This window comes from Marmota monax, unplaced genomic scaffold (assembly GCF_021218885.2).
Source record: "Marmota monax isolate L192 unplaced genomic scaffold, Marmota_monax_Labrador192_F-V1.1 WCK01_AAM20220418_F8-fsc00254, whole genome shotgun sequence".
Lineage (NCBI taxonomy): Eukaryota > Metazoa > Chordata > Mammalia > Rodentia > Sciuridae > Marmota > Marmota monax.
The window spans coordinates 201,478-227,186 of record NW_026694584.1 but is presented as its reverse complement, the minus strand read 5'-3'; the positions used below and the strand labels follow the sequence as shown (position 1 = coordinate 227,186).

Sequence of the window (25,709 nt, the reverse complement as noted above, 5' to 3'; positions counted from 1 at the left end):
AAATGGGATACCATCAACTTAAAAAGCTCCTGCACAACAACAACAACAAAACAATTAGCAATGTGAAGACAGAACCTACAGAATGAGAGAAAATCTTTGCTAGCTGCTCTTCTGACAAAGGATTAAAATCTAGAATATATACAGAGCCCAAAAAACTTCACTTCAAAAAATATAACTTAATTAATAAATGGGCAAATGAAGCAGACACAATTCAGAAGAAGAAATACAAATGGCCAACAAAAAGAGTTTAAAAATGTTCCACATTATTAGCAATCAGGGAAATTCAAATCAAAACTACACCAATATTTCATCTCACTCTAGTCAGAATGGCAACTGTCAAGAATACAAACAATAATAAATGCTGGAGAGGGTGTGGAAAAACAGGAACACTCCACACTGCTGGCGGACTGTACACTAGGACAACTACCATGGAAATCCTTAGTAGACCAGGCATGGATCACCACAGGACCTAGCTATGCCACTCCTTAGTATTTACGCTGAAGAAATAAAATCATCCTTTCTTTTGGTACCAGAGACTGAACTCAGGGGCACTCACTGAGCCACATCTCCAGCCCTAGTTTGTATTTTTATTTAGAGACAGGGTCTCACTGAGTTGCTTAGCACCTTGCTATTGCTGAGGCTGGTCTGAAATCATGATCCTCCTGCCTCAGCCTCCCGAGCTGCTGGGGTTACAGGTGTGTGCCACCATGCCCGGCTGAAGTCACCTTACTATAGAGATACATGCACACCCATGTTCACAGCAGCCCAGTTCACAAACAACTCAACTATGGAACCAGTCTATATGTCTGTCAATGAATGAATGGATAAAGAAAATGTGGTATATATGCACAATGGAGTTTTATTTACATAAAGAAAAACGACCACACACCCCACCATCAGGTACGAGCATAATGTACCAATAAAAATACGGGCAAAATGTTTTCCCTTTAAAAACTGGACATTCAAATAAAGAGTACCTGGGAGAGAAAGATTACACAGATACAGTAAAATGTAGATAAGTAAATTAAAAACATAAAATTGCTTCAATTGTCTTTCACATTGGTTTTAAAGTTGGGAATGATATATGAGTGAGGACCAAATAATCCCCAGCAAAAAATATTAATGGCATTGAAAAAGGAAAGTCCCTAGCACCCACCACACCACAGCAGGCTGTGCTGACGGTACTGTCCAGGTGAGCACTTGGCCCAGGAGGAGACCAGGGAGACAGCTCAGTTTGAATGCTTTCAGAAGAGAGAGAACCTGCCACTCTGACTCCCCAGGAAAACACGCAAAACAAAAACATCAAAAACAGGTCAGAGAAAAAAAAGAGTCCTTTGAACAAATCCCAGAAACTCTTCAGAGAAACTTTCACCTAATACCAAAATTTTTCATGCCTATCAAGGTGATATAAGGAAAGCAGCTTGTATTATTACTGCTTAAATCTTTAAAAACACAATTTGTCATATATTATTCTTGGGGTTTTTAATTTTTTTTCTTTAGTTATACATGCACACAAGATCTTTATTTTGTTTTTTTATTTTTATGTGGTGTTGAGGATCAAAACCCAGTGCCTCACATATGCAAGGCAAGCACTCTGCCACTGAGCCCCAGCCCCAGCCCCATACACTATTCTTTAAAAAATCAAAATTGCAAATATGTTTAAGTGTTAATTCTAGATAATATTAAGGAAGTATCAATTCAAATTCATTTCTTGATTGACTTTGTTTTCTATAAAATAGTAGCTCAACTACTCTTTTTAATTTTTTTTTTTTTTTAGTTGTAGATGAACACAATACCCTTATTTATTTTATTTTTGTGTGGTGCTGAGGATGGAACCTGCCCCAAGTACCCTACCACTGAGCTACAGCTGCAGCCCCATAGACCAACTACTCTTACCGTGTTAAATATTCAAGGACAAGTTATCTATTAGATTGTGTAAAGATTTTCCTAAGTATCAAAAATATCTGCCCCTTCTCAACAAACTTAAGTATTAAATCTACCTGCTGCAAACGTGTCAGAACCCAGTAAGTGGAAAGCTTCTTAAGCTCTGCAGATGTCCCCAGTGCACATGACTTAACTCACAAAAACATGTGACCAACAACTGATTTCATAAAATAACTCTCTGAACAGAAGTGGGTGATGCTGGAGGTGAGTCATGGAGCTGAGGGACACAGATGCCTCCAGCTCAGAACCTCACCCAGAGCAGCATGGTGTCTATTTTGGAAGAAAGAAACCTGTTTACTTTTAAATAAGATACCATTTGCTTGATTTTAGACACCAAATATAAAATAAATTTGTGCCAACTATGAAACAAGTTTTCATACACACTGGATGTAGATAAATGGAAAACCCTCTTCAGTGATCCACGTACTAGCTGCAGGGGGCTAGCGGCAGCATTTGTACCTGGGGCCTAAGCATTCAGTCAAACTCAAAAGCCATAGTGCAAGGCTGTCGGAGCTTCCTTCACTGCCCACCCCTCACTGCAGGCCCTCCCACCACTGAGCTTCACGCAGCCCAGAGGGCAGAAGGGAGAGCAAGCAGGCTCTGAGCACAGCCCTGCTGGACGATGCTCCCCAAATGCTTCCCTCCATCCTGTCCCTGCTGCTGTAAGCTACGAACAACTCAGGTGCAAATGCTTACAAAAACAGACTGTCAGACAAAGAGGTGGTGGCGGCTGCAACTGCAAGGGCCAGGGAGACGCTCGGGCTGCGGCACAGGCCACAGCGCTCCCTACAGGCTGGAGACAGCAGCTCAGGTCCACAGCCCAGCAGCGAGGCGCGCCCCATACCTGACACTCTGTAGATGCCCTCGCACTTCATGCCGTGCTTCTCCACATGGTCCACACACTCGCGGAACACGGCCGGCAGGCGGACGCCGTCGCACATCATGGTCCTCTCCACCGCAGCAGCCAGAGGGATCCCAAAGACAGGCCTGAGGCTGGGTGCATCCACCTGAGGCACCTCCGGCTCCTGGATGGGCTTCTTCTTTTTCTTCTTTTCCTTCCACTGTTTGACAACGTCAGCTGCCGTCAAGTCCTTTGACTTCTTCTCCTTATGCTTTTCTTCTTTGTGCTTTTCTTCTTTATGCTTTTCTTCTTTGGGTTTCTCTTTTATTTTAAAATCCTTCTCCTTCTTTTTAGAAAAGCTGGGCTTCTTGAAAACATGAATTCCCTTGGACCTCTTCATTTTGGAAGGGCTTTCAGCTTCATCTCCAGAACTATCTTCCTGAAAGGCAGCATAGCCTTCAGCTGCCAAAGAAACGCAGGGAGTGTGAGTTACGCGTGTGCTCAGTGTCAAAGTGGCCATCTGCTTTCTGAAAAGAGCACAGCTGCAGAGGTGCCCAGGCGCCAGCTCTCTGGCTTTCCTCCTCAGCCCTGCAAATGCAGGCTTTGTGCTCAGCTAGCTGCAAGGAATGGCAGTGCCCCTGCCAGCCACATGAGGGCAACAGGCAGAGCACAGGCCTTGGCCCTACAGTGCAGGCGTGTGAGTGGGGTGCTGGAGGTCCACACTGAGGACAAACACAATGGGCCCTGCAGCAGAGTGTCCTCTCTCCCAGTGACCCTGCCCTCCACCCAGGCTCCTCAGCTGGGCTTTCAATGCAGTCTCAAGGCACCACAGAAACCGCTCTGATGGTTCCTGACAGGCTTGGCTCTCCTGTCATCAGCTACTGGGCTCTTTCTGATGACTGGGGCAGAGACCACAGCCACCTCTTGGGAGGACTGCTCCAAGAGGTTCTCCCCCTCTTGGATGGTGGCCAATGTGTCACCCCTTTGCTGGCAGAGTAGCTTTGCTCTCTCACACTGACCTAGAGCCCCATGGCCTTAACACCAGGTCATAATTAGCTTTTGTGTTTTGACTGTTTTTGAGACAGGGCCTGCTCTGCTGCCAGGCTAGCCCCAAACTCCTCGGCTTAGTGACATTACACCTCCTCCTCACAGCCCGTGGCTTCTGTTTTAATGTCTCTAACTCTCCCATTCCTTTTCTTAGCTAGCTATAAGCTACTTTATAATAAAATCAAAGGTATTTCATAAGCTACCATCTAACTAAAATACCATGAATCCTATACTAACTAACCAGGTGGCAAAAATCTTAAGGACAAAATACCATGATGTAAAGCAAGAAGAATTGTCATGCACTGCTGTCAGGAATGTGAACTGGTTTGACCACCTGGAAAGCTCTTCTTTGGGATCTCCTGGAGCTGCAAGACTCAAGGCCTAGAGTGTGCATTTCCATGCCCAGGCACACACAGCAAAAATGCATAAACCCGCTCACCAAAAGACAGGCTTGAGGGGCTGGGGCTGGGGCTGGGGCTCAGTGGCAGAGTGCTTACCTAGCATGCATGAAACACTGGGTTCCATCCTCAGCACCACATACAAATAAACAAATAAAATAAAGGCATTCCATCCATCTACAACATCAATAAATAAATAATAAGGGGAAAAAAGGTAGGACTGCAGGGAAGTGCTCCTCACAACAGTTGAAAAATGAAAGTAGCTAATGATAATGCAGCAAAGCGGGTACATCGATCCTAGTGTGTGAACACAGTGAAACACTGTCCGGCCACAGAGGTGCACAGTCACTGCTGGGAGCAAGGAACAGGAATGGGCGGAAGAGACAGCCGAAGAGGGGGCAGGCCCCCACCGAGCCAGGTGTGACATCAGCCGGTTGTCTCTTGAGGCCCTGGGGCTAGGAGCTGACCTGCTCCTCAGTCTGCAGCGCTGAGACGCGCACTAGGCCTGCTCCACAGGGCAACCAACACCATGAGATCCAAAATAAATACTGAACTTAAACCAACTCACCTCACCTGCCTTTAAAACACCCAAGAGGGCTGCATCCTCCCAGTGAATGGGAGCCTCAGAAGGTTGTGGCACTGGCCTATGACAAGGAGTAACTACCTTTTTCAGTTCCAACCAAAGTGTACCCCAAATGCCCACAAAACCTACTGAGAATGCAAGGCTCTCTCAGCCAAAATTCCAGTGTCTGTTTTTTTAAAATATTTTTTTAGTTATACAGACACAATATCTTTGTTTATTTATTTTTATGCGGTGCTGAGGATTGAACTCAGTGCCTCACATGTGTGAGACAAGTGCTCTGCCACTGAGCCACAACCCAGCCCTCTTTTTATATATTTTAAAAGATGTCCACTAGAAAACTTTTACCGTATTTGGAAATTTGGTAATTTGTGTGTCAAATTAAGACCCCAAAATACAACTTCAATAGGTGAAAACCGAGACCCTAAAAGCAAGAACGTGGGCCACGCCAGCCTGACTGTGGGCAGAGGGCACTCACTCCTCTTCTCCTTCTTCTTGAACTTTCCTTTCTTCTTGCCATGGTCCTTCTCATCCTCCGACGCCGCATCGGCGGGCTCGTGCAGGGCGTCATGGGGGGGCGAGGGCTCGCCCGTGCGGTACAGTCCAGGGAACTTTGTGGGGCTGATCTCCTCGGAGCTGGGCGTCCGGGTCAGCCCGCTGCCGTGCTCGGCCCTGCGGTGCTCGCTGGGGCTGCTGGTCGGGGGCAGGAAGCACTCGGTCATGCTGAGACCAGACAGGGAGGTGGCTTCTCCTCACCTGCCCATCACACCTGTGCAGAGAACAGAGGCATCAGTCTGACCATCCAACAGCCAAGGAGTGCAAGCAGTTCCCCCACAACTCCCCTTTAAAAACGCCTTCATTTTATTATCTCAAGTTCCCTTCTCACAGCTGAGCACGCTAGGACCTTCAAGTATCAGTAAAGTAAACCAACTGGAAATCAGAGTTGGGGTTCTCCAGGCAGAATCCACAGTTCCTTGAGGAAGAACTAGCTAATGTAAAGGGCCTCATTTTGACTGCTATGCACCATAAAACCTCACTGAATAATAAATTAGACTACTTACGTAACTACATATGAACAGCTCACATCATTAAAATTTACAATGCTTCAATGACAGACTGAAGGAGTCACACAATCACAGGTCACTGACTGTGACTGCCCACTGCATGCGATTAGACAAGCCTGTGTTTCTAAGAGCCGTTGTATTTTGTGCGGCAGTTACACTTAAGCAAAGGAGCCCTCACTGATCGACCCTAAAACACACACAAGTTTCACTACAGCAGATACCACCAAAGGACAAACAAGAAGAGTTCAAAATTTGGTTGCTTTGTTTTCTTCTTTAGACACAGAGTAGTCAAAGTGCCAAGTTTAAAAGCTACTTAGATTAATTAGTTCTTCCTCCTTTTTGACATTATTATGATACTAAGCTGAGGTTATTTTGCAGTTTTAAAACTCCATAAGCCGTAAGTGAAATATCTGGTAAATCTGACCCTGTAGTCAAAAAGACCTTAAGGTTAAAAGGCAAGCAAATATCAAAAACGTCTGTCAACTGAGATAGGAAATTTCTTTAAAAAGCAACGAGTTCTTACAAATGAATGAAAATAGAAATAAACCAAGAGAACTAGACAATGTGAATAGGCAATTCATCAAAAACTTATTCACAGTTCACAAATATACAATGAAAACAATGTTAAACTTCAATGATAATTTTAAGAACGAGAGCTACTTTTCTATTATTAGACTGGCAATGTTTGTGGCAGGGTCTCACTAAGTTGCCCAGGCTAGTCTCCAACTTGCAACCCTGCTGCGACCAGCCTCCTGAGTCGAGCAGGGGCAAGCACCACAGTGCCTGGCTCAATCCTTGTGTTCTCCTTGATGGGCCCTGTCTTTTGGCTATCACTTTTTTGGCAGGGGGTACCGGGGATGGAACTCAGGGGAACTCGGCCATTGACCCACATCCCCAGCCCTATTTTTTTGTATTTTATGTTCAGATAGGTTCTCACTGAGTTGCTTAGCGCCTTTTTACTGAGGTTGGCTTTAACCTCGTGATCCTCCTGTCTTAGGCTTGAGCTCCTGGGATTACAGGCGTGTACCATGCACTCAGCTGGTTATCACTTTTGAAAGTGCACCCTATCTTTCCACTAATCCAAGGTACCTTAAGTTTAGGCAAACACAGGACTCAGGAATTCAGAGGGAGGTACAGTTCAATCAGACAAGTGATTACATCTCACGGATAAGGAAATAGTCCCAGCATCCATGGAGGCTGACACACACAGCTTGTGGGAAAGAGCACAGCTTCCTGTCAGACACACAGCCCTGCTGCACCCGGCCATGCTCTCAACTGTGCTGCACGGCTAAGTCACTCCATGCTCCACATCAGGCCTGCGACAGGCAGGAACCTTCTGGATGGTGGAGAACACTCGTGGCTTCGTCAATGGCTACATAATTTGTACATTTACTAAAATCCACGCAACTCTTCACTTCAAGTAGATGGATTTCTTGGGATATAAACTGTTACCCAACAAAGCTGCTTAAAAATAAAAGATCAAGCACCAGCAACCCTGGCCCCAGGAGCCCTTCCTGTGATTCGACCCATTCAGCACAGGTTGTAGGGGCTGCCCCTTGTGGGGCCAGGACCCTCTCAGCAGACCTACACCACGGCACTGACTGCACCCCATCTTCATCTGAACACACGCCCACTGGGCCCATCTGAGTCCCACACTTAACCCAACCCATGGCAATGCTTGAGGGCTTGTTTAATAAACTAACAGAACCTCCTCTGTTCTCAGCAAATGTACTGCCAAGACAAAGATCAGAAAGAATGAGTCTCACGGTTGGCCTTAAATTTCAATTCAGGATACAGATCCAAATTTTATAGGAGTTCTTAAAGTTTCCAGAACTTTCCTAAATTAACCTTAGTACAGCTTGTAAGAAAATTAGTACTTTTCCCCCTTTCCACAGAAATCAAGGCTCAGAAAGCTTAAGTAGCGTATCTAAAAAAAATCACAGAGCAAGAGGTAAGGATGGGAGCCACTTGACTCAAAAAATCTCTTCCCGGTGCTGGGGATGTGGCTCAAGTGGTAGCGCGCTCACCTGGCATGCGTGCGGCCCAGGTTCGATCCTCAGCATCACATACAAAGAAAGATGTTGTGTCCGCCAAAAACTAAAAAAATAAATATTAAAAAATTCTCTCTCTCTCTTTCTAAAAAAAAAAAAAAAACCTCTTCCCACCACACTGCCCTCAGGAGGACACTGCAGGGAAGAGTATGGGGCAGGGTGTTAGATATTGTGGGTAGCCCTGTGGGCGTGGGACCTGGGCAAAGGCAGGAGACCGGCTTAACAGCAGCAGCACTGCCAATGCACCCTGGGAAGGGCGTCGGGAGACAAGGAGGGCTGGGCAGGACAAGGAGCTATGGTGGGGGTTGTCACCACCTGCAGAGTTGGCCAGTGATGAGGCCACTGTGAGGAGGAGGGCAGGGTGCTGGCAGCAGCACCAGACAGCTGCTGCTCACTCCTGCTCCTGGGGCACTGGCAAGTCCTCCTGGTGCACTACCCTCCTTATGCATCTCCCTTACTAGATGGACAAAGAACATTTTGATCATAAAGCATTTAACAGACTATGTTGTAAGATCTACTCAGAATCAGTAGTTGCTGATTTGTGCTATGGACTGTGTCTCCCCCAACCCCAAGTTAAAACGTAATCCCAAGGGTGATGTATTAGAGGCAGGGCCTCTTGGAGGTGACTAGTCACGAGGGTGGGGCCCTCATGAACACATTAGTGTCCTGGCCAGGGGCTGAAGAGACCAGGGCTTGCTGCTTCCACCCCAGGGAACGCAGGAGCACCACCACCTATGGAGCAGAGAGCTGGCCTTCCCAGCCTCTAGAGCAATGCAATGCCACCCTCAGTGTTGTTCCAGAAATCTGAAGGGACTGAGAGGACCTAATCACCACAGAGCTGGGGCAGCTGCAGCAGCCCTGAGGGCCAGGGCCAGCAGGCAGGTGATCAAGCAGGAAGGAAAAAGCAGCGTGTTCAAATGAGGACAAGGGTGCAGAGTAACCTGGGGGGTAGGGACACCACAAGCCTTAATGCCATGGAAGCAAAAGACTCCAAATGGCCAATGGAAAATTCAAGTATAAACATCCAGAGGTAAGGAAATACCAAAACCCAGAAATTCCTATTTTTGTAGTAAGAGATAATTTGGTATACATTTTTAAAAATTTAAATAAACCATATTTATCCCTATTCCTCCTGATAAATATAACTAAAAACCCTAGGTATCAGATTTTTTAAAAGAAGATGCCAGGTGTGGTGGCAGACACCTGTAACACCACAGCCCGTGTAACACACAGCTAGCTACTCAGGAGGCTGAGCAGGATGTTGGAAGTTCAAGGCCAGCCTGGGCAACTTAGCAAGACCCTGTCTCAAAAAACTTTAAAAAGAAATTTGAAAGGAGGCTGAGGACGCAGCTCAATGTACAGTGCTTGCCTAGCATGTGTGAAGGCCTGGGTTCAATCACAGCGCCAGGAAAAACCGCTGGGAACTCAGCATCTCCCGAGGCACCTCTCCTGCCTCTCAGGGTCTTGTGTGCATTTAGCAGTGCTGGAGATGGACCTCTGGGCTCCTATGGGCCAGGCAAGTGCTCTGTCACGGAGCTCTGTCCCTGGGCCCTGAGGTCCTCTGGCCTCACATCACAGAGGTGAAGCAATGATGCTGGAAACGCTAAAGCTACAAGGACTCTGTGTGGTGCCAAAGCCCACATGACACACAGACGCATCCTGGAAACAAAATGGGGAACCCAAGAAACACTCCAGGTGTAGAGCTAACTGGTTTTCAATAAGACTCCTCCATGCTGGATGGGGAGGGGAAGCCCTCTGGATGGTGCTGGACACACACAGACAATAATGTGACTCAATTCCTTGCATCAAGTCACACACAATACAATTCATGACAAATCACAGACCTAAAATGTAAAGACTAACAACTATAAAACTTCTAAAACACATTTTTGAGGTAAAAATTTCCTGGAGAGTACCAGAACACCATAATGATATTATCAAGAACACCATAATGATATTATCAATAAAAACTGGACTTCTCGTCAAGACGCTACTATGAAAATGGCCAGGCCAAGACGTGCGTCTAGACACAAGTACAGTCAGCCCTCCAAGTCCAGGGGCTCTGCTTCCCTGGAGCCAACCACACATTAAAAACCCGTGGAAGGAAACCCATGTGTACCGGGCATGTGCAGACCCTCCCTGCCATCAGGCCCCAGGCCACACAGGCATTCACATGGTGTCTGCACATATCAGGTGCTCTGAGCAGTCTGGAGAGGATTTACATTACATGGAAGGATGTATATAAGTTGTATGCAATAATATGCCATTTCTTTTATAAGGGACTGGAGTATCCATGGGTTTTTGGTACCCACAGGGATCTTGGACACAACATCCAAGGGAAGCAATCCCCTGTGGATAATGAGGAACAGCTCTGTATATGTGTGTGTATCAAAGGATATTATTTAAAATTACAGTAAGATGTCCTTCAACTCAAAAAAGAGACATTCTGTGTTAGCTTTCCATCACTATAACAAACATCGAGAAGAATCAACCTTAGCGGGGCTGGAGTTGTAGCTCAGTGGCAGAGCGCTTGCCTTGCATATGTGAGGCACTGGGTTCGATCCTCCACATCACATAAACATAAATAAACAAAATAAAGGTATTGTGTCCACCTACAGCTAAGAAAAAAATATATGTATATAAGAAGAATCAACCTTAGAGAAAAGGCTTATTTGGGCTGGTGGTTTTGGAGGACTTGGTCATGATCCAGGGCCCTGCTCCTCTGGGCGCCACGAGGCGCTACATCACTGCAGGAAATGTGTGGAGCATGCCATTCACCTCGCGGCTGGGATGGAGAGAGAGGAGGGGGACTGGTGTCACTGTTCCCTCTGAGGAGCCACCTCCAGTGATCCAAGAAAAGGCCACCTCCCACGGGCACCACACCGGGTTTTAAACCCCTCACAGATGAGTCTCTGGGAACATTCCAGTTCAAACTACAGAACAACCTAACACACAAACTGCAGAAGTGTGCAGTTTAAAATGGAAATATACCAATGGCCAGTAAGTACACGATGAAAGCCCCGCATCACTAACTATCCAAGACATGAAACCGAAATCACACTGAGCTACCAACAGCAATGGGAAAAGGACAGTCCTGACCCTGGCAAGGACCTGGGGCGACCAGTCTGAAGGGGCACATCGAAGGGGCACACAGTTTGAGAGCTCTGGAAAACTGCTCGAGTGTCCTGGTAAACACACCTTGGCAAGACCCAGCAACTCCACTCCTGAACATCTGCCCAAGAGAAACGGAAACAAAAAGAATTCCGATCAGATCAACTCTGCCCACAGTGTGGACGCTGGGCTAACACCAAACCACTAAAAACTAGAAACACCCCAAACCTCCTGAGCACCAACAGGACAGGAGGAGGAAGCTCCACACCTGACCTGGGATGGGTCCCAGTCAGAACGCAGATGCTCCAAAAGCAGGCTGTGTGTGCACAAGAACGCAAATTTCATGTTTAGACTTGGTCACAGCCCAAGACATCACACTGCCTTTGTGCACGTATTCCAAAGCTGCACAGAAGTTCAACACACTTCTGGCCCCAGCACTCCAACTAAGCAAACTCGGCCTCTACTCACAAAGTTCTAGAACATGGCTTCATCTAGGTGTCAAAGGAGCTGAGAACTGGGGGGAGGGGAGAAGAGGCAGGGATCAAGAAACAAGTAGCAAGAGAAAACCCTCAGGATCCGCCCATGGCTGCATTCCCCTCCTGGACAGGCACGCCAAGTGCGGCCGGCACAGTGGGTAAAATTTCACACGGTGTTTCACCAAATACAAACTGTATCTCAATAAAAATTCTTGAGTAGGAAACTAAAAAGGCCATGGATGCTTTATGAGCCATTAAAAGATGACCTTGCTCTTCAAACGTTGCTGCTCCACTTGTGTGTCAGTATGCCACCCCCCACACACGTACACACTCAAAACACTACCACAGGAATATTATCTCCAAATCACACCAACACAAAAGCATGTGGCTGACACCTGGGGAAAAAAAACAACTTCCCTCCAGAGAGAACAGAAGGTTAAGAAAGTCACTTCTACATAACTAACAGAGAGTATAAGTTAGAAGTGGAAAGCATAAAGCCACAAATCTGGAATTACTCGTTAGAACCAAAACATTTCTACCTCTGAAACTGAATGATATTTCAAGTTCAAAGAACAGGTATAAAATTGAGATGAAGCAAAAAAAAAAAAAAGAAAACTCAAACTGAACTAAACAACTATTTCAATTTCTCCAAAAGAAGAGGATATACATGGTTCTTAAAATAGTTTTTCTGCTCAAGCACCAGTATTAATTAGCACATATAAAAAGAATCACTCACCTGTGCAAAGGGACAAAGCAGCATAGAGAAGAAAGTAATCAAGATGGCTAAGTTAAAACCTCCTGGAATGACTTGAGAATAAATCTCCTGGTGTACTGAACTTAATATCATCTAAACATTAAAAACAGAAGCCAGAAAGCCAAGAGCCTGCTGGACTAGCTCGCAAGTTCAGATCCAATATTTTGCAAGTGCTCTTTATTAAAAAATAACAGGCTTAAATTTACCAGCAGTTTTTTCTTATCTCATGATTCTTAAAAACAAGCAGCAAGTCTCATTTCCAACTTGCAGCCAACAAGGGGATGTTGGCCTATCACGGCCTGAACACTGAGCACGACACAGTGGGACCTCCTGCCCGGGAATGCTGAACTCCCCCAAGCAGTCTCTATACATAGCTCTTCCAGTGAAGTAGAAAGAATCCGCCCCAAACCTACAGGGTCCAGGTTGTATGGACAACTAAGTGCCCCACACTGAAAGGAGAGAACGGCAAAAGATGCCCTGACACGTCAGGGAAGAGGGATTACGAAGATGGTATGAAGGTTTCCTGCCGGTGAGGGAGCCGGAAACAGCTGACACACAGGGTGGGAGCACCCAACAAGGACACTGGAAGCTTTAGGGTGCAAGGGAGTAATTTCAAAACTAATGGGTCCCCAAAATCATTCCAGGTTTTAATAACCATAAAATAAAGGCAGTTATATTTTATGAGACATGCATCTCATGTCTTCTCAAGACCCTACAAAAACCAGGCAGTAGAAGAATCAATAGGGAGACCTGAGATTCCACCCTGGAGAGCCCCAGAGGGAAGGATCAGGAAAAGCCACTTGTGCCCAACCAGTCCACAGGGAGACCAGAGAGGAGTCCCCAAGGGCAGGAGAAATGCACACTGGAGACTGGAAGCGTGGAACGGGGCAGAAGAGTACCAAATCCTCCTCCATCATGCTATCTTATGATGGATAATGTCAGCCACCAGGATCTCAAGAACAAGCAGCTGGATTATATGACTTCAAAATAAGGAAATACCAAAAGAAACACCTAACAGAGAAGAATTCCAACTGTGAGGGGTGCAAACAAGCTGGAGCAATTTCCACCTCAGGTCCAAGTGCTGTCTGGGTCCCCAGGACAACACCCAGGCTCAGGGGTTCTCCAGAAGGACCCATGGCATGCGTAGCACACGGCCGTGCTCACCGCTGGGATTTACTATGGAGAGGAATGCCGTGCAAAGCCGCAAAGGGAAGGCAGGGGTGCGAAGCCCACAGGACTTCAGGGCAAGCTTCCAGGGCCGTGGGTCATGCTGGATGTGACTGCATCCTCAGTAAGAGGGCGTGTGTGGTTGCCAGGCACCACAGCCATCAGCTCTGAGCTTCTCTTAAGGCTCTCCCAAAGGCTGCCTGACATGGACCCAAATTTCAGACTCTCGGCAAAAAAAAGCAGGTGCTCAGCCACATCTTACTTGTGCGTCACTGGGGAGCTGCTCACCTTGGGCCCCAGAGGCCAGCCTGCTGTGCCAGCTCTCTCCAACACAATCTCACTTCCTATGCCAGCCTGAGGAGTTACTCTGATTAGACTCTAAAATATTTTTAAAAATCCATATTCCACAAAAAGGAAGACTAGAAATCTTTCAAAATACAAGGGATTTTCTCTTAAGATATGAACATTACTATTCTTTTACATTTGTGAGCTGAAATGGGACAGGGGTGACCTTTCAGACTATGCAGAACAGGCAGGAGGCCGAGTCTCACCAGGAGTGAAATGCTCTCCACGACAGACAGTCTCCAGTAAACACCAACCAGCATTCACTCAGGCGTGCCCATCCTCTTCCCGCACACCCCACAGGAGGACCCCCATCCAGCTCAGCTGTTGTATAACTCACCCTTCACTCTAGCAACACTGTCAGGGTACACTGAACAGACTACACTCTGGAGTTAGTGCTTTTTTCTGTACCCTTCTTAAATGTCATCAGACTTAGGCGCTCATCCACACACTTTTAGTTAGAGCCCCAGATGTGACTCAGAGAAATTCACTTAATCACATGGTGACTTCAGGTTTTCCACACAGCCTCCCAATATTGTACACTTTAATTATATACAATTAAAGCAATATGCCTAACTGGGTATGGTGGAGCACGCCTGTAATCCCAGTGACTTGGGAGGCTGCGACAGGAAGATTCAAGTTTGAGGCCAGCCTCAGCAACTTAGCCAGACTATTTCACAAAGGGCTGGGGATGTAGCTCAGTAGTAGAACAGCCCTAGTTCCATGTTCAGGAAACAAAGAGGCAGGGCAGGGGAGGGAAGAGTGAGCGAAGAGAGAAACAGTCATCCCCAGGTGTTCATGGGTGAAGTGGTTCCAGGAACCCTGTGGATACCAAAATCTGAAGAGGCCCAAGTGGTTTGTATAAAATGGTACAGTGTTTACATATAACCTACAACCCTCCCTTACACTTTATCACTCAATTGGTTATAACACCTAATGCCATGCAGAGGCTATGTAAACAGCTGTTATGCTGTTCTGTTTAGAGAACAATGACAAGAAAAAAAAAACTGTACATGTTCAGTACAGGTACAATTTTGGCGAGTGTTTTTTGTTTGTGTTTTGATCCCCATTTGGTTGAATCCACAGATGTGGCACCTGTGGACACAGGGCCAACTGTACACTCACCTAAAGGCATCTAACGTGCACATTATGAAAGGTCACTAGCTATAAATGAGATTAACAGCACACAAAAATACCATTTTAGGACTGACAAATCACTTCATTTTTAAAGAATGAAAGTGATATGCAGTTTTATTCTCAACCTATCAACAATAACTGGCTCTCAATTTTGTGCTCCTGAATTAATTTAACCTTCACTTCATAACGAATTACCACGTTTCATAAGTGTCAAGCTCCAAAAACAATTCTATCAGTATTTTTGTTTTCAATAATCTTATATGTAAAACATTCACATTTAAACAACCTTTCAGGATGATCTGTTTGAAAAACTTGATCCAAATATAAAGGACCCATGGCTCTATCACATCACAGGTGCTCAGCAAACATTGAGTCCCTTCTTCTCCGCATCACATCACCACTGTTCATAATGGACATCCGCACATTTACACACACCTTTAGTTATGTTATGACATGCCTCTGGAAGAACATGCAAGGAAATATAAGGAGCCATCCCTTGGGAGGGATCTTGGATGGCTGAGGAAAACGGGTAGAGAAGACACATGCTTTCACCCTTGCGAACTGTGAGCATGACCTTTAAAAAAAAATAATGTTTTAAATGGTTTTAACTAAAAGTGCAACAATATTATTTTCTTCTCTTCTAACATCACCCTACAAGGGAACTGGAAATACAAAGATGGAGAGGCAGTGTAGGAAAGTAACGGGCTGTGGGGTCCAACAAATCGCCTGGACTCAACTCTAAGCAGTCTGGAACATGGGCTTGACCTTTCACTAACTGCCGCAATCTCTGTGCTGTTATCCAGCTACAAGGCAAAAGTACAAAAGTAATTTAAAAATATATGCCCCACATAAAAGTCTGGAAGAGTTTTACTGCTTTTCATTTCCTTAATTTTCTAATTGAAAAGCCCTTCAGAAAATTTCAGTTACATTTTTAAAATACTATATATTCAAGAAGACAAGAAACTTGAAAAAAAAATACAGCACCAAACATGATAAATGGTCATTTTTAATAAAACAAAAATAAGTAAAGGATAGGAACAAAATGCACATATAAAAGATGTTCTTAAAATGAAAGAACAGCAATGAGAAATGCCCTTTTGCACCTACCAATTTTCTAAAGGCAAACAAGTTCCACACCCAGGACTACGGAAGGTGGCAACACTAGGGACAGCACACCTCTGCAAGGAAGGGGTGAAGAAACAGTCTCTTACTGTTGGCAGAAGCATAAAGTGACATACGTCAGAGACATCTTTAAAAAGCTAACAAATGAATACACTGGTCCAGCAATTCCAGGGTCAGAACCACAGCCCCCAAATACAAAACAATGAGCAGGATGTAAATAAAACAATATTTACCTCAACACTATGTCTGACAGCCAAAAAAATCTTCATTACCTTGTATCTTTAGAAATATAGCAGAGGGGCTGGGGATGTGGCTCAAGCGGTAACGCGCTTGCCTGTTATGCGGGGGGCACTAGGTTCGATCCTCAGCACCACATAAAAATAAAATAAAGATGTGTGTCCACTGAAAACTAGAAAATAAATATTAAAAAATTCTCTCTCTCTCTCTTCTCTCTCTCTTTAAAAAAAAAAAAAAAGAAAGAAACATAGCAGAGAAGAGAGAAAAGAAAAAAGTGCTACAAGAAACTCACTGAACTATCGTGATACAGGCAGCTTAACTGGCAAAGAAATAGCCAGAGAGACGGCTGGCTGGAGAGCTGGCTGGATGAACAACAGTGATGAAAGGGGCAGAATAAGGAAACCAAAGTCCACCCTCCATGACAGAAACGAAAAATTGGCAAAAACTGCCATAAACATCTTTTTCAGAACCCTGAAAACTACCCAAAAGCTTACAATAACCCAGACAGAGCTTACTCAGGAAAAACAACTGAATCTTGGTAAGAAACGAGTTTTGTGATGTTTTAACATACCCTCTGGTCACATCCTGGGGTCCCCAGATCAGTGACAGCCTTGAAAATCACAGCCTATATTTTTAGTACCGGTCAGCGGAATAAACCTCCTCAGCAAACACAGCGGTTGGCCTATCTGTGGACCCGTGAAACACCTGCTCAGAAGACCAGTTTTATCTGACCCAGCGCAACTGACCTGGAACTCTCCCAGAGCAGAAGTCACCATGGTGCGCGAGGAGTGCTGCCAGAAGCACTGACAGACACGTGGCTCGGCTACTGCAACTGAAGCAGTGGGTAACAGGCAAGCAATGATGAGCAACCATCCTAAGAAGGCAGGCCACAGAACGCCACGGATGGGAAGATGGGCTTGGGACAGCGCCAGCTTCCTTTTAGGAATCCAGAGGCAGCCTGCATGCACAGAGGCTGTGCACGTAGGTGCTCAGCAAAGACTTGAGAAGGTTCTATACTCTGACCTGTCAAAGACCCTGAGGCTCTGCACAAACAGGAAACCACACTGGCTGAGTGCTTTAGGTGTCCCCAACAGGGGACAGCATACCTCTGCAAAGATGGAGATGCTTTTGCTTCCAAGAGTTTAAGAAAATCTCTTCCAATCATTGCCAAGTGAATAGAACAGAGCCTTCCACTGGCACACATGACAAACCCCACAGAAGTTACAATAATTAGTCCAGAAAAGCCAACTAAGGACAACTACAATGACCAGCAACAACAGCCTGGAGAAGGGGAATCTGACTTTCAGTTGTCATATTAGGATATTCACAAATGTTCAGCTTAAACAAAATTTGTGAGCATGCAAAGAAACAAGAAGAAACAGTCCATGCGCAGGAGACAACAGAATCACAGAAACTGCTTCCAAGAAGGCGTCACTGGACTTATTACATAAAAACTTTGTCAGATATTTTAAGCATATTCAAGCACCAAAGAAAACCATCTCAGGGCAGGGGTTGTGGCTCAGTGGTAGAGTGCTCATCTAGCATACACAAGGCACTGGGTTTCATCCTCAGCACCACATAAATGTAAAATAAAGATATTGTGTCTACCTAAAACTAATACACACACACACACACACACACACACACATATATATATGGAAACCCTACCTAAAGAAAGGAAAGCAAGAGGATTCTGTCTCACTAAAAAGAGAAGTCTGAAGGCAGAGATTATTAAAAAATGAATCAAACAAATCCTGAAGTTGAAAAGGACAATAACAGAAATGAAAAATTTGCTGGAAGGACTCAAAAGCTGATCCAATCAGGCAGAACAAAGAATCATGAACTTAAAGAGAGTCAACTGAGATAGATCAGTCCAAGGATCACAATGAAAAAAAGAATTAGGAGAATATAACAGAGCCTGAAAGGTATCTGGGACAACAAAAGACTGCAAATATTCATCACAGGAGTCCCCAAAGAAGAGAGGAAGGAGCAAAAAGAAAACCCGAGGACAGCATGAACCAAACTTCCCAACGTAAGGAAGAAACTTAACAAACTCAAGTAGGATAAACTGGAAGAGATGCCACCACAATAAGCCTAGACAGCTGAAAGACAAAGAATCTGGAAAAAAGCAAGAGGTTACTTACCAGATGCCAGAGACTAGAAGGCAGAGGCACGATGTAACCAGAGAACTGGGAAAAACCCATCAAGCAGAAGTCTTTATCTGGCACCTTTATCTTCAGAAATCCAAGGAAAATTAAGACATACCCAGATTAAGAAACACGGAGATCTCAACACTTAGAAGACTCACCTACCCTACAAGATACTCAACAGCATCCACACTAAAATGAAAGGACACTAGACAGTAACTCAAATCTACAAGAGAATAATAGCAAAGGTCACTACACAGGTAAATACAAAAACCGGTACAAATGTAGACTTGTCTGTATCTCTTTTCTTTCTCTTGATTTAAATGACAATTGCATAAAGCAATAATTATAATCAGTGTTAAACATACAATATGTAAAGATGTATTTTATGACAATAACAGCATAAAGGGGGTGGGGTTATGTAGGACTAGTTTTTTATACTATTGAAATTAAGAAGGTATTAATCTGATACCTTAATCTGTTATAAACCTGTTGTCCTAGCTATGAGGGACACTGAAGCAGGAGGATCTCTCAAGACTATTGAGTTTAGGCAATATACTGAGACTCTGTCTTGCAAAAGAAACAAAACAAAATGAAATAGCAGTATGGAAGAAGTTCTTCTTTATTAGTAATTACTTTAAATATAAGCAAATTAAACTCCTCAATTAAAAGGCAGGTATTACTGGGCATGTTGGTACACACCTATAATTTAATCCCAGCAGTGTGGGAGGCTGAGGCAGGAGGATCACAAATTCAAAGCCAGCCTCAGCAACTTAGCCAGGACCTAAGCAACGTATTGAGACCCTGTCTCAAAAGAAAAACATAAAACAGGCTAGGGGTGCAGTTCAGCAGTTATGTGCCCCTGGGTTTAGTCCCCAGTACAACAACAACAAAAGACAGACATTGGCAATGGATTAAATAAATTACCCAACTATATGCTGTCCACTGACTCACTTTAGATTGAAAGGTACAGACAGGCTGAAAGTAAAAGGACAGAAAAAATATTCCATATGAAGAGTAACCAAGAGACTAGACTGGCTAGGCCAACCCTACACAAAATGGTCTGCCTCTTGAGTATTATGTAATGACAATGGTAAACCCATCAATGAAATATTAAAATCATGAACATATGTGCCTTTAATAACAAAGCCCACAAAAGACACAAACCAAAAAATGAGAGAACTGACAAGAGAAACAGTTCAACAACAGGAGGGCTCAATGATCCCTTTCAGTAACAGACAGAAAGACTGGAAAAATATATAAACCAATGACACCCAGCACAGCTGAAGAGCCACTCTGCCACACGACCTCAAGGGGACGTGGACCTTCTCCAGAACAGATCACCAAACAAGACTCGGGAAACACAAGAATGAAAATCAAGCATATTATGTTCTCTGATCATAACAAAATAAAACTGGAAATCAATAACAGACAAAAATGCCGCAAAGTAAAAAAGTACGTAGAAATTAGGCAACATGTTCAACAAACTAGGAATATAAGGGAATCCCTCACACTGAAAAGGTCACAGTGGAACCCACGGCTGACATCATAGCCAAGGTGAAATGCCGGAAGCTCTCTAAGAGCAGGAAGAAGATGAGTAAGGGTGCCCTTCCACTCAGCACAGCTCTCCCGGGGACCAGGAAAGACAGAATGAAAAGATCTCTCCGCAAGAGGAAAAGGTGGACCTGCTGCTCTCAGTGGATGGCAGGATCTTATATAGAAACCCCAAACAAATACACTAGAAAACGACTGGGTAAAGGAATGCAGCAAAGTTACAAGACACACAATGAAGACAGAAAATACGCAGTGAATATGACAAAAAGGAAATGAAAGACTTACAAAATGAAAACTTATGCTGAAAGAAATGAAAGGAAATCTAAATAAATGGAAAGACATTCAGATTGACAGCCAGAGAACTTAACACAGATGGTCCCAACTTAGGATGCGTCAGCTAAAGATCCCCCCCACTTCGTGTGGCTTTACCAGGACGCAAGTGCGTTGTACTGGGGAGCACCTGGACTTCCTGTGGTTCAACTCAGGATTTTTTGATTTACAACGAATTTATCATGGCATCAGCTGCATTTTCAACTTAAAATATTTTTTAGATTTACAATGGGTGTTATGGCATGGCTCTCCAATGTCCCCAGAGCCTCCTGTGTTCAGAGGTAGGATTCTGGGAAAGCACTGGATCATAAGGGCTCTGACCTCCTCAGTGGATCACTCCACTGATCCTGGCTGAAGAGACTAGCACGGGGTGGTCCCACTTGGAGAGAAGTCACTGCTGAGTGCCCTGGGAGGGCCTATCCTTCCTCTCTCCTCCCTCTGCTTCTTGGGGGCCTTGAGCTGACAGCTTCTTCTGCCATGCCCATTTGCGAGGGGCCCTGAAGAGCCAAAAGAGAAAAACGAACAAAGCTGAGAGTCACACTTCTTGATTCCAAAACATACTACAGAGCTACTGTAATTAAAAGAATATGTGATACCAGCAGGATAAATATGTTGACCAATGGACATGAACTGAGAGTCCAGAAATAAACCCAAATATCTGCGGTCAATTAATTTTCACCAAGGAAGTCAGGAGAGAATGATCTCATCAGATGGGGCAGCTGTGACAACTGTGATAACTGGCTTACCACAACCAATAAAATAAACCCTCTCACCATAAACAAAAAGCTCAATGTGGATCAACACCTAAATATAAGAACTAAAACCAAAGACCTCTTAGAGGAAAGAGGAGAGTAATTTTTTTTTTTTTGTACTTTACCACTAAGCCACATCCCCCAGCCCTTTCAACTTTTATTTTGATACAGGGTCTCACTAAGTTGCTGAAGCTGGCCTTGAAATTGGCCATCATATACAGAGGAGGGTAATCTTCACATCCTTGGATTTGGCGATAGATTCTTAGGTATGATGCCAAAAGCATGAGCAACAAACAAAAATGTAAACTGTACTTCAAAACTGTAAACTTGTGGACATCAGAGGATACGATCAAGACAGTTAAAAGCCGACCGAGAGTGAGAGAAGTATTCATAAACCACACATCTGGCAAGGGCCCGGTATCCACAATATATCAAGAGCTCTGAGCACTCCGTCCCGAAAGAAACAGCCCCATAAAACATGGGCAGAGACCTGAATAGGTATTTCTCCAAAGACACGACACAAGCAACTGCCAAGCACATAGACACACCGTCACCCACCACGGAAATGGGAGCAAACCCGCCAGAGGACACCATGGCACACTGTAGGACAGCCCAAAACCCCAAGGGAATAGCAAATGCTGGCAAAGATGTGGAGAGCTGGACTATGAAGTGGGGTGCTGCTCTGGATGCGGCCGGCAGCTGCTCAAACACTAAGCATGAGAGCTCCACAGGAGCGCTTCCTGACTCTTCTCACACCAAGTGATCGTTGTCATCCACACCAAACCCCAGTTCTCCAACCTCCCGTCACCAACTGGGCGCACTCTGATTAGTCCACAGAACCCAGTGTTTGGCACGTGCTTCAGCTGCAGGTCACAAGCCCACGGTGCCACCTGCACTGACCAACAGTCACAGATCCAGGTTCCCTCAACCCCCGGCTTGGGAGAGGCTGGTAAAAGGTTTCTTTTGGGGCTTAATGTAAATGTTCTAAAACTTACTGAGAGATGGATGCACAACTCTAAATACACTAGCCACCACTGAACTTGCACTTTAAAAGGGTTAATATCATGGGTCTGTGAATTATATTTCAATGAAGACACTGTTTAAAGTAAAAGATGTTGTGTGAAAGTTTTGAGTCCTTGCCGTGTTAAAGACCGCTTCCACAAGGCTTGGTCACCTTCTGCTCACCTGGCCCCCTCCCTTCACAGCTGATACAGTTACTCCCCAAGTCCCCACTGCACTTCTGCAGGACCCTGCCTCGCTTAATGGCTGCTGCGCTCCTTCCCCAACCACTCCATCAAAATCACTTAGTTATTAAACTCAATAACTCATAGTTATCAAATTTGATAGACTCCTAATATAATCCTGTTTTACTCAACTACTCAAAGAATTTAAAGGAGCACTTTCCTTTTAAAAAAAAAAAAAAAAAAAAGATTTTCTTTTCTCCAAAGAATTGGTTGTTGTGTTAGCTTTGTGTCTCTATGACCAAAATACCTGCCAGGGACAACCTGAAGGAGGGAAGGCTTATTTATATTTAGTTCTGGTTCCAGAGGTTCACTCCAGGGTGTCAGTACACTATTCTGGGTCCCAGATGAGGCAGCACAACATGGCTGAAGGGCGGGTGCACTGCTCCACTCAGGCAGCTGGGAAGCAGAGATCAGGAGAGGGGGCAGAGGTCACAGGGAAGATACACCCTCCAGGGCAGTCCCCAGGGGCCCACCTCCTCCAGCCCTGCTCCACCTGCCTAGTTACCACCCAGTCAGCCCTCTCAAACTAGGTTGGGCTGGTTAGGTTGCAGCTCTCACAATCCAATCGTTTCACCTCTGAACAGTCCTGCACCAACAGAAACTTTGGGGGCACCTCATGTCCAAACCACTAACTGTTGTCAAGTACAGCTTCCTTTCTGATTACATTCCTTCTTATGATTCCTCTGTATCTCTGAACACCTAGGAATTTCCTTTTCCAATTCTTCCTCTTTCTGGCTTTAAGTGTCCCTGTTCTCCAAGGCCTGTTTCCAGAATAACTTGTTATCTGTAAACTCTTCCCAAGTGGTGCTCCCCTAAATCAAAGACTTGAGCCACCTCTTAGAACACAAACAGATGGCTTCCCTTAAGAAACTGACCACTAGCCAGGCATGGTGGTACATGCCTGTAATCCCAGAGACTCAGGAGGCTGAGGCAGGAAGACTGTAAGTTTGAGGCCAACCTCAGCAACTTAGGCCCTCAGCAATTTAGTGAGACCCTATCTCAAAATACAAAATAAAAAAGGGCTGGGGATGTGGCTCAGTAGTAACATGCCCCTGGGTTAAATCCCAATACACACCTACACACACCCCCACCCCGCAAATCAACCACACCCCTCTGTACATCACTGAACACCCATGCTTTCTCCAATCAAAGCAATATTAAAAACATAAGGCATCTGTGGACTGGTAGTATAGCCCAGTGGTAGAGCACTTGCCTAGCATGCATGAGGCCCAAACAAATATATTTATATTGCACTCGCTGATGATTCAAGTAAAAGATCAAGTCTGACCTTCTAAAGGGGCCGTATGGTCTAATCCATATTCAAACCATCTTTATTTGGCACAGAACCTACCACACAGTAATTCTTGTATTCTAAATAATCAGCGCTTTTCCTTGTTCCTTCTTAAAAATGCTAACATAAGCTTCTATCATGGATTTTGCATTTTAAAAAGAACAAACATACTTTTGGGTTATCTGAACCTCATCTCTCCTTGCCAAGCAAAAACTCCGCAAATATAGCTGCACAAACCATAACTGCATGAACTTGATGTAAGCCTTCTGATACCACTTCCGTCTTTTTACTTTAGAGAAAATGGTCCCTGCAAGACCTACAGTAAATAATGCTTTTGAAGAGTGAGAAAATTAGGTCATCTTACACTGCTTCTTGTTACTTTTTAAAAATTTACTTATCAGCATTTACTGTTAAAACCAGCATATCCCACTTGGACCTATAAAGCATCAAACGGAAATTGGGATCCACTGCCTACTCCTGCCCATACAGTCCACAGTAATTAATACCTTTCAGAAGACAATCCAAAAAACTGTCAAATCACGCAGACAATTCTGAAGAGAAGTGAGGTTTTCTTTCTCATTGAGTCTTATTTCGTTAGAAGTGCTGCCTCCCTGAACACCAAACCCAAATGGGCCTACACCTTATCACCCTCCAGTATTTGGGGAATGACTGCTAAGTGCGACAGAGCACTGTCCGAAGGATTGCAGCAGGATGCTTCCACTCCAAGAGGCAGAAACTTAGTGGAAATCTCCCCACCGAGGCTGGGCAGGGCGCGACGCTCATTCAGTGTCCACATGGCTGCACGTTCAAGATACCACGAGCTAAGGTTCTCCTAACCCTCGAGCATGCTGCTAGGCCTCCAGCTAACACGCGCCGCTTGCTCAAGGAGTGGCCACCTGCAGTACCTAACGCCAAAACTTAAACTAGCGTGACCACTTCTGGAAGACGGAGGTGGGGGCTGTTCTGTAAACCTGTTTCGCAATGCTGAATGCAGAAGAGGCGAGGGCAAGCTGGCCCGCAAGCCTGCGCACCAACACCCCGCACCAACACCCCGGGAGTGATGTGGGAGGGGAAGTCTCAATTCCAACGCAGACGAACAGTCCACTCCCGCCGAGACCTGCAGAGGACCCTGCCCGCAGGCGCCAGGCCCGCAACCTCCCCTGCGCGCTGCCCTAGGTGCCCCTCGCAGCCACCTCCGCTCACGATGCCGAATGCCCCCGCTGCCTCCTCCGCGGCAGTGCCCGGTGCCCCCCGCAGCCTCCTCCGCTCACGGTGCCGGGTGCCCCCGCTGCCTCCTCGCGCTCGGTGCCCCCGACAGCCTCCTCGCTCTCGGTGCCCCCAGACAAGCCTCCTCGCTCTCGGTGCCCCCAGACAAGCCTCCTTGCGCTCGGTGCCCCCCGACAAGCCACCTCCGCTCACGGTGCCGGGTGCCCCCGCAGCCTCCTCTGCGCGCGGTGTCCGGTGCCCCCCGCAGCCTCCTCGCGCTCGGTGCCTGGTGCCCCCCGAAACCTCCTTGCGCTCGGTGCCCGGTACCTCCCGCAGCCTCCTCAGCGCACGGTGCCCCGCGCCTTCCGCAGCTCGGTGTTGGCCAGCTTCCCGCCCGAAGGCCCCGCACGGGAGCGGTGAGCCAGGCGGCCGCCCGCGGGCGGAAGGCCGAGCCCGGGGGCAAAGAAGACGAGTCTGCTCCGGAGGAGCACCGCGCGGCCACGCCCCCCGCCCGAGCCCGGTGACACGCGAGGGCAACCCGCGACCCCGTGCTACCGTCCCCCGCGACTGACCTGCGTTGGCCGCCGCGCAACCGCCCGCCCCGCCGCTGCCACTGCGGCCGCGGCCTCCGCCTTCTGCGCCGCGCCCCGGGCCGGCCTCGGACGCCCCATTCCCACCCCGCCCGGCCTCCGCCTGTTTACAAGGATTGGGACGGAACAGGACGGGCCGGCCCAGCGCGCGCGCACGCGCACGCCCTCCTCCCGCCGCGGCAGTCTTCGCGGCCCGCCTCCCTCCGCTCTGACGGCTAAGGCCGCCCTGGGCGAACGCCCGAATCCCCGCGCGCGGCACGCCGGGAGTTGTAGTCCTTGGAGTCTCCGTTCCCCCGCGTCTGAGGGCGCTTGTCCCGGAATAGA

At 46.2% G+C, this 25,709-nt stretch overlaps 1 protein-coding gene across 1 annotated transcript in view; it reads right to left on the bottom strand.

Annotated features, from left to right (window-relative positions):
• Ralbp1 (ralA binding protein 1) overlaps positions 1-25,497 on the bottom strand; it is a 37,422-nt gene extending 11,925 nt beyond the window's left edge. The window contains exons 1-3 of the mRNA XM_046421435.2: positions 25,368-25,497; positions 5,289-5,579; positions 2,789-3,247 (exon numbers count right to left, since the gene is read on the bottom strand). Coding sequence (XP_046277391.1) covers positions 2,789-3,247; positions 5,289-5,532 — 703 coding nt within the window. The 5' untranslated portion in view covers positions 5,533-5,579; positions 25,368-25,497. The remainder of the gene's footprint in view (positions 1-2,788; positions 3,248-5,288; positions 5,580-25,367) is intronic.
• Between the last annotated feature and the right edge of the window lie 212 nt (positions 25,498-25,709).